This window comes from Seriola lalandi, unplaced genomic scaffold, assembly GCF_002814215.2.
Source record: "Seriola lalandi dorsalis isolate HSWRI2012SDOR001 ecotype SW California unplaced genomic scaffold, Sedor1 jcf7180002054885, whole genome shotgun sequence".
Taxonomy (NCBI): domain Eukaryota; kingdom Metazoa; phylum Chordata; class Actinopteri; order Carangiformes; family Carangidae; genus Seriola; species Seriola lalandi.
The window spans coordinates 2,664,126-2,673,918 of record NW_019525437.1 but is presented as its reverse complement, the minus strand read 5'-3'; the positions used below and the strand labels follow the sequence as shown (position 1 = coordinate 2,673,918).

The 9,793-nt window shown below is 43.8% G+C and overlaps 1 protein-coding gene across 4 annotated transcripts in view; it reads right to left on the bottom strand.

Moving 5' to 3' along the window:
* frem1b (Fras1 related extracellular matrix 1b) overlaps nt 1-9,793 on the bottom strand; it is a 47,581-nt gene that overhangs the window by 11,089 nt on the left and 26,699 nt on the right. For all 4 annotated transcript variants that reach the window (XM_023428948.2, XM_087180010.1, XM_023428950.2 and 1 more), the window contains 7 exons: nt 9,094-9,282; nt 8,765-8,961; nt 8,447-8,672; nt 6,993-7,137; nt 4,708-4,849; nt 4,325-4,526; nt 1,208-1,472 (listed from right to left, as the gene is read on the bottom strand). In XM_023428948.2, the coding sequence (XP_023284716.1) occupies nt 1,208-1,472; nt 4,325-4,526; nt 4,708-4,849; nt 6,993-7,137; nt 8,447-8,672; nt 8,765-8,961; nt 9,094-9,282 (1,366 nt within the window). The remainder of the gene's footprint in view (nt 1-1,207; nt 1,473-4,324; nt 4,527-4,707; nt 4,850-6,992; nt 7,138-8,446; nt 8,673-8,764; nt 8,962-9,093; nt 9,283-9,793) is intronic.

Here is a 9,793-nt window from a genome sequence, read left to right as displayed (position 1 = left end):
CCTCCCTCCCTCCCTTCTCTCTCCCCCCCTTAAAAACCCTGCTGATGCCAAATTGGCTGGAAAAGCAGATAAACATACTGCAGCAAAGAAAAGCTTTCGTCTCCTGACGCTGATGTTTTTTCCCCCTCTCTCTCGTCTCGGTGCCCAGTTTTCTTTCCTCGGCCAAATGTTGTGTGTGATAGTTTTTTGGGGGGCGCGGTGCTGACAGAAATATCCTCCTCTCACAATGTGTAGGCAGATAATTTGCCGTTTATTCTCCTGATGTTTGCAGAATTTCATGCTGTGCTGCAAAATAGCTTCACTTGACTGAGAGGGTCAGAGTGAAACACACAGCTGCTCAGTATCAACAGCAACAGTTTTAATATGCTTTTAAAACACTAGGACTAATTATTATTTACATTTACTGTCACTTTTACCTCTTTATGACTGACTTTATTTAACCAGATGGTCCTTTGTGATGTGGCCAAAATGGCAGCGCAATTATTACTATTCAATTCCTGCATTTGTTCATTGAACTCCCTTTATTTATTTTACTCTAATTTTATTTTTATTTTTAACACTGTATCATGGATACTGAACATCTTCAAAACGTCCTCCTGAATGAATAAAGTTCTCTTATCGTTACACAGACATGACACACTAAGGGGAAATAAAGGAAAGAAAGACAGGATAAACAACTTTGAAACATATTAAAATATACAATTTCATGAATTTAGATAATGAATTAAAACAGTTGCATTTTCCCCATTCAGTGCCTAAAATGTCCACTGTCAATGTCTATTTTTAAAATCATGTGTATGTCTTTCAGTTCTTTGTAGTTTATTCCAAATAACTGGATTTAAATGTTAAGTAATAACTGTCAATATTAAAATTATACAATAATATACTCATTATAATCTATTATCCTGAAGACTCTGTCCTTCACTCTGGAGGTGAAATTATTCCAAATAAATATAAATATAATAATATTCCAGACAGATTTTTTATTCAATTTAATATAGAAATATTAAAACTGATGATTAAATCTTATCATTGGACCCAGTGGGGTGTCCAAACTTTTGCACATGTCACAATTACTGTTATTGTTACTGTTGTTTTTCTGTGTTTTAAATTGATGAAACAAGAAGTGACAGATCTTTAACATTTGTTTGTTTGCTGCAGAGGTTGTTTTTATTTCTTCCTTTTACAGACAGCTGTGTGTTCTCACCTGAAGGAGTCGGACTCAGCCTCGTGGCTGTTGTCGTGGGTGTAACACACTCGGTGTGCGGCGACGTCCAGCTGTGTGAAGCTAGTCAGTGGGACTCCGGGCCGCTGGACGCCATGGACGAGTCCGTGTCGAGGCAGGACGGACACCGTGTAGATCAGCTCCTCCGGATGAGCCGCCGAGTCTGACGCCAGCAGGATGTCGGTGTTCAGGACGACCCGCTGCCCCTCCCTCAGATGCACTGCCTTGCTCAGCAGCACTATGTCACCTGAAGGGAGAAAAGGTCAAAGCATCAGTGAGAAGAGGGAAACTCTATGGTGCCTGAAGGGATGAAGCAGGGAGCTCTGAACAGCTGCTGCAAGGCTTCTAATCTTAGTTTTTAGTTTTCAAAATAATGTATAATAATAGTGAATTTATTGGATAGAATTAGAAGTTAAGGTTTGTCCAGAAGATTTGTCGTTAGTTGTTTTTTTTGTTTTTTTTTAAAAAATGGTCCAAAAAGTCGGTAAATCTAGTGACAAAGGTGAGTAAGTAAACGCCGCCTGATGAGGTAATATAAATTGTTTGTACCAAATCATTTGGAAAAGAAGAAACAGCAAATGAGGAAACTTAAACACATGGCTGACCAACCAATGGTATAGCTTTAACACTCAGCCAGTCAGTCATGACATTTCCTGATGTGGTCCAACCAAAAATAATGTATCTGTCGTGACGTTACTCTTTATGATACAACTTATTCTGCTCATGTTTGGAGGCAACAACACAACACAGTTACAGCTGGCAACATGTGACACCATCCCTCTGCCTTACGTGTTCGTCCATACCAACATTAGCCTGATGAACACAGCCACTAAACATCTGTCCAGCTCAGAGTGAATCCAGAGCAGAGCTGTGTATTTAACTGCAGTATCTTTATAACCAATTGGTCTTCTATAAGGTATACTGTATATAACTGATTTTTTGGAGATGGGAAGAAGCTCCAGTATAACACATGCTGAAGGTGTGTTCAGACACACAACAAAGTTAAGTTTCACCTTGTGTTATTCAAATTTTTCGTGAGGGCTTGAAACAGCCAATGTACCGACCGCACTGTTCAGCCTCTGCCTGACCTCTGACCTCAGCAGAAACCCCTCCTCTGTCTGTTATTTCCCTCCACCATCTCTCCTGTTTCCTCTTGCCTCTGCAGGTTTGTGAAGCAGATTCATAAGGTTCTCAGATCTGTGTTTACACTGTCTGTCCATTGATGCTGATGAAAGAGAGAGAACGAAAGAAATTTCAAATCAATTACTTTTGAAAATAAACCTGACATTAGCCTGAAGCATCAAAACAGCCCAAACCCTGATGTGAGAACAGAACTACAGGCTACAAATCACTCTGGATTAAAGTCTCCATCTGGTAAAAGTGTAAATTAAACAAGAACTGATGCAAACAAAATGATTTAAGTTCAACTTGAACTAAAAATAGAAAAAAGAGCAAAGTGCCTCAGTGTTATGGGGCGTTGTTGTTGGAGGAGAAGGAGGAGGAGGTGAAGCACCCAGAGGAGACAAGGAGCACCCAGAGGAGCCGAGCCAACGCCCCTCCACAGCTGCTCCACCTCCTCCTCCGTTAATTATTCACAGGCTGAGGAGGTCGCTCGTTTCTCACCTCCGCTCCTCCAGGATCAGAGGGCCCGGAGCCAGAAGGTCCGAGGCCCCGCAACACCGTGTTCACCCGACTGGCAAAGCTGGCACAGCGAGCTGGGGGGAGGCGGGGGAGGGGCGGTGTGGTGTGTGTGGGGGGGCACCTCAATAATGTATGAACCACGGCCAGCCACCGGGACCACAGAGGGCGGAGGTGTGTGAAGGTGCAGAGTCAGTGTGTGCGTGTGTGTGTGTTTGTTTGTTGATGTTGTCATGTGGAAACCTTGTAATTTCAATCTCAGGTTTCAGGACTTTTTGAATTGACATCTTTGGTCAGACAAACACTTTATGTTGATCATGGAAATGTAGATTCTGAGCACCTCATCCTCCTCCTCCTCATCCTCCTCATCCATGTCGTGACCTTGAGCTCAGATTGTTCTCTCGGTCAAGAATAAACTTCGAAAGTCTTTAAAGTGCAGTACTTTACTGCTAATTAACAAATATTAGTACGCTAATGCGCTAAACTAAAATGGAGATAGTGGTAAAAGTTATCACATTAACATTAGCATGTTAGCATTGTCGTTGTGAGCATGTTAGCATTGACCTGAAAGCTCCACTGGACCCAACACAGCCTCACAGTTTCCGATAATAAATTAATGATGAACAAATATTTAGTTGGATTTAAAGTGAGGAAGTTCTGTAAATCTAAAGTTATTCAAATCCCACATGATTAGAACTAAATTACAGGTTACTGTTGAACTCCTCTCTCACAAACTAAAATCTCAGATTATATTCTCAGTCATAATCTAAGACATTATCCAGTCAACTACACCATCAATTAGTGCTCCACTCGACTATCCTCAACGTGACGCGCACATGAACAAAGGAGGACATCGATATGAAGGTAACGTCTGCTCCTCCTCGCTCGACCACAGCATGGTTTTGTGTGTTCCTGTACTAATAGTATAGAACAACAGACAGCTATCTGATCACAAAACAGCTGTAGAGTAAATTCATACAAGACAGACTGAAATCCAAATTCTTATTCTGGCCAGATGTTGAGAAGGTGTCAGGGGAACCCAGAGTCTGTATCTGTAATAACTGGAGCTGAAGTTAACGAAACGACATCAGTCGTCATTTTCCTAAATGATTAAAGCCACAGGAAAATGGCTCCAGTGACTTCAGCACAGAGGATCAAACAGAAGACGTTTATCTGATCCCAGGTCAGTTCAACCACTGACTGGTCTGTGTGGCTGAGGGAGCAGCGTGAGGTGGATGATAGAACTGCCTCAGTTGTAGTTGTAAACTCATTCATGTGTTTGTGTTCAGTTTGCTGTTAAAACAAAAGCTCATTCTTTGGCAGTTGCTGTCACCTTGGCAGCTCTGGGCCTAAAAACCAAGATGGCTTCTATTCGACTGAGTGTAAATCCAAGTGTGTTAAAACTCATCTGGATCCAGTGTACTGCACTGCTAGTCTGTAACCACGGAGATGACGTCTGACCTTTCTGCACAGTGTGGACGGAGATGAAGAAGCTCTGAGCAGGAGACTCGTTGACCAGGTCGCTAAGGGTGAAGCGGAAGCTGTCGTGACCTTTGAAGTTGGCGGCGTTGGCAGCGGTGTGTTTGTACCACAGGCGGTTCATCTCCACATCGTCCTGGGTGAAGTTCTGAGCGGCCGACAGCTCGGTCCAGCCCGACGCCGTCTGCAGACGAGAAGCAAAGTTCACAACTGGCACCACAGCGAGTACAAGCGATAACCGGTTCTATCAGTTAGCTCAGGGTGAGGAAAATGACACTTCGTTTTTAGTTTGCTCCATCTGAGGAAGGTCACAGGATGTGGTTGAAAGCTTCAGAAGAACATGTTACACACAAACACACACTCACCTTGAGCTGCAGGTTTCCGAATCGTGGTGCGGCGTTGATGAAGTAGTACACCTGGATTGGGGGCGTGTCCATGTCCTCAGCCTCCAGAGCCACACTGGAAATCACCCTGAGCTCACCAGAGTCCACCTCCAGTCCAGCATTCCTGGGACACCAACGAAGAAGAAACAGTGATTATATGTTTATTAGGATGAGGGATGATGATAGATTAGTTGGATTCTTTTCTTCTGTGGTACTCAGGCAACATGAGCTTCAGTTCAGACTTTATTTTTTCTGCTCAAAACTAAAAAATAAGAGTCAAGTTAAAGTAAAGCAAAAGGATCCTTTAATGGTTTTTGATTGAGAGGAACAGTTTGATGTGACAAACACGCTACGGATACTTTTACTGAGATACAAGCATGAGGAAAGTTTGTGTGAGAACAGGTTCTCTATCGGGATCACAGAGATCTGGCGAGTGGTGTTGGTGGTGGTGTTGGGGCTGGGGGGCGGGTGAACATGGGAAACCGTCTGGCTGCTTCCTCACTCGGAACTAAAATCCACGCAGGAGAGGAGCTGCCACGTCCATCCTGCAGGAATGCAAAAACAAGGAGGCCGGCATCTGCCAAGTCTCTGTGTTACTTCTGCCTCAGTGCCCTTTACAGTACCAGCTCGGCCTGTGCCAACCCACCCACGCACACCAACCGCTGATCTGGGGACAGCGTGGTGGGGGTGGTGGTGGGAGGGGGTGATGATGGGACAGCATGGGGAACCCAGTCAAGGATGCAAATTCCCAATCACTCAAATGAAAATATGATGGGTGTGGGTGGAGGAGGGGGGTCACAGATTTCTTCTGTAAACACCCATTCAAGCAAAGCGACCGGCCACATGTGCACACAGAGGTCCCCCCCCCCCGTGGATTTCACAGCAGCAGCATCAGACACTTCCACTAATTATATTTAAATCCTGTTGGTTTCTGTCGGAATGATTCAAAACTACAAATTAATTAGTTTGATGCCATTTAAAGACAATTCCTCGTGTTTAACTTCTCTCCTCTGTCTGTGGCTCTCAGCTCTGACCTCACAAATATATAGTTTCTTTTTTCTTTTTTCTTTTTTTTTTTAAGTTCTCTAATTTCCTAAAACTACAATGGCCCTGAGAGCTCATTGCACTGCAACTTAAGAAAACATGCAGATAGACAAAACACAGGCACAGGCAACAATGGAAGTGTTTCCAGGGGACACAAAAAAGACGAACCGGCAGGGACACACTTGCAGTTCAATGGTTTGTGACTTTTGAAGATAAAAGCATCGAACAACAAGTGCCATGGATTCATTATAATTATATATATTATAATACGTCCATGCAACTGTGTCCCAGCAGGGTTGATCACTTTTTAGTGTCTCCTGGAAACACTTCCATTGTCGTCTGCGCTACTTGCAGCACGTTTGTGTATTTGGTTGAGTTGTGAGTATTTGCAGCCCATGTGTTGTCAAATTGATGAAGATGTTTTCTGAATTTGTTTTTGTGTTTTGTCTGTTTGCATGTGTTTTCTTTAGTCGCAGTGTGTTGAGCTCTTGGCCACCGTGGAAAACAGCTGCTCACTGTAGTTTCTATCAGACAAACAGGAGGAAAATCGCCCATTTGTTGGGGACTATATTTGGAGTGTCTGGAGCAGCAGGACTGTGTGTGTGGGACTGAGTCAAATAAACTACAATGTGTGTGTTCGTGGTGATGAAGGGACACTCAGTGTAACAGTGAGACTCACTGATGTGTTTTAATAGTTTGTTGAAACAATGGAGCTGTACGGCTCAGAGGAGTCAGATATATCTCTTGTTAACAGGAGACATTTGTTGGTTTGAATCTCACCTTATGCTTTAAATTTCTTTTATTGTTTTAGTGAACAAGCTGCACTTGTTTATAAAAGTAGCTAAACGGAGAACATTTCAATGCTAACCATAAATAAGGAACCAAAGAAAATAAATAAAACTTGTAAGACAAATGTTCAAACACAAAACAATTCAATTCAATTTTAAGAATTGAAATTCAATTAAACATGTTTTTTTTAATCCAGTTACACTTAATATATCAACAGTCACATTATATCAATATCATAAATACTGACTATGAACATGTGCTGCTGCATGTCAAGGCTTTGAAAACCCTCCACTGACCCTGACCTAAAACCTCACACTCACACGCTTCCTGTCACATTAAAAAGAATTAAACACTAAATCCTCATATCATCTCTCACAAATCCACATCTGTGTGTGTGTGTGTGTGTGTGTGTGTGTGTGTGTGTGTGTGTGTACTTGAGCAGTCGCGGTATCTCGTCGTTGACCGGCAGCACTGTGACCTGAGCCGTCCCCTGGACTGTGTGGACGCCATCTGTCAGCTGCAGAGCCACGAAGTCCTTCAGGGTTTCTGTGTCATCGTGCATGTACATGATCTTCATGCCTGCAGAGAGGAGGAGGAGGAGGACGAGGAGGAGGAGAGGGGTGGGATGAAGAGACAGGGAGAAGGAGGGCAGGTGAAAGGGAGGGCAGGGATATTTGGCAGTGAGCAGGAGGAGGAGCAGAGCAGAGATTCTGTTTACCTTCACATTTCTTATGGTGTCTTTGTTTACGCACTAAAAATAAAGAAATATAAACGATATATAGACATGTACAAATATACAAACACACTTAGACCTGCTGTATATATATATATACACACACATATAGATTTAAAAACTGTGGGAGGGGAAGGAGGCTGAGAGCTGATAAAAACAAGTTGTAATAACCCTTTAAATTTAACCAGGTAACTGGGTTTTTTTCATTAATATTAACACCCTGTTTTATTTCCAACATGTCCTCTGCTTTATTGCTTTTACTGTTTTCATTGTTTTTTATCTGATAATGTTGTTGGATATTTTTTTCTATTTTATTTGTATTATTTTTAATTGTAGGACTTTATATGGCTCATTTCAGTCTTCACAGGCTGCAGTACTTTGTAGCTTTGTTTGGAAAAGTTCTGTATAAATAAAGTTTATTATCATTATTATTATTTCTAGCTCTGTGGGTTTCAGTGTCGGTCGGTCGGTCGGTCCAACACTGTGGTCAGGACTGAAACGTCTCAACAACTATTGGATTCATCCACTGGGGAACATATTATACATATTATTCCCCCGGCGGGAGAGAGTTTAGCTCAAAAAGGCATCTCTCCTTGACTCTGCCTCCCTCATTCAAAATGGCCGCCACTTTCTCCAACTGTTTAGGGGAGTTTGTTTGCTGAATCTGCTAGTGTGTTTTGTCAGAGTTGATGATGGTGTTGTTTGTGGTAGCATAGGCAAGATAAAGAAAATAGTCGTGGTGTGAGGAGCAGTGATGGCTGGCATTAGGGGAGTGACTCTGGGACACCAGTGATCACTGTCTGGCCTCCTGGAGGTGTCGTGGGACCAACTAGGCGAAACACTTGTGAAAGGAGGTTCCCACCTGATGACCCCAAAGACATGTTAGTTATCACTGCTCATTAGTCTGTATAGCTAAATTAATAGTTATCATAGGACATGTTAAGCTTAGGGAGCTATTCACTGAGTCTGGTCCATTTTCTGTAGCACAAGTTTCTTGTGTTTACCTTAAATTACATACATATTATAACATTTTGTATTTTGTTGTTGAGATATTTCAGTCTGGTTTTCAGTCGACTATGATGACACCACAGCTTCACCGTGAGAGTCTGTGCGACTACACACACAGAATGTTGTGTTATTTGGTTTGTCTCGCACCTTGTCGGAGCTCATGCAGGGTGAAGGAGGTGACGGGGAGGCTCCTCTGCAGGAGGTCAGCTCCCATCTCTCTGTAGCGACTCATGTCTGCGCCGTAGATGCCGTTGATCAGCCAGCCGTGAGCCGGTGGCTGCACCACTGTGAAGGTGAGGAGGTCCGGGGGGGCGTCCAGGTCCAGACCGTTCAGTATGGACGGAGTCAGCTCCCTGATCCCACCCTCCTTCACCTGCAGGAGGAGAACAGGAGTAACTATACAACGCCCCCATGAGGTCGTAGTGACCATTACAGGAAACTGAAGCAGTCCTGGCGGGTACGTACGGTGAAGTTGGCGAGCAGCAGAGAAGGCGTCTCGTCATTGGTTGGATTGATGATGATGTAGAGGGTGACAGGGGCAGAGCGATACAGCCCATCACTCACACAGACGGACAACTGGTCAACAGTTGGCTCCGCCCCTTTGTGCTCTGATTGGATGTAGTTGATGAAACCAGAGGTCAGGTGGACGAGACTGAAGGATTCTGGGAAAAAGAAAAAGTTCAGGGTCAAGTCAGATGTATCTTTAACACACACACACACGCACGCACGCACGCACGCACGCACGCACGCACGCACGCACGCACACACACACACACACACACACACACACTGACCGACTCGGACTCCTGCGTTGCTCTTCTCGGAGCCAGGTGTTGGCAGCGTGTTCTCCAGGAAGCCGTGCAGAGGTGGAGTCTCCAGGTGAAAGGTCAGCTGGTCAGGGGGGCTGTCAGGGTCTGAGGCGCCCAGGACCCCCCCACATAAACAGGCTGAGGAGCCCTCGTCCACCACCAACAGAGACTCACCTGAACCAAGACACAGTCGTTCAGTCACATGAAAACTTCATGAGGAAAGTTTGGCAGCGAGGGGAAAATGTTTCAAGACAACTTGAACTTCCTTACCCAGAATCCATTGCTATAGTAACAATAATAATAACATAATCATTTTATTTAATCCAACCATCTATCAACCTGTCCATCCGTCCATCCCTCTGTTCTTTTCAGCTGCTAATGAATCCATCCTCCTCCACTCTGCTGTTAATTAACAAACACAAACACCTCTGAACCTGCCTCCATACTGACAAAACCCATGTATACATACTCAGTGTATGTGTGTATATACATTGTGTGAATGTGTGTGTGAGCATTAATGCTGGACAGTCCTGGATCTCACTGATAAACCAGCGTCCCTCTAAAATAAGAGACAAGGTAAAGCCGGATTCCTCGTTTCTCTGTGCTAATGCTCTTACTCTGCGTCTTTATTCACTGCTAATTAATTAGACCAAGAAATGCCACGTATACCCCCCCGACGCCTCCA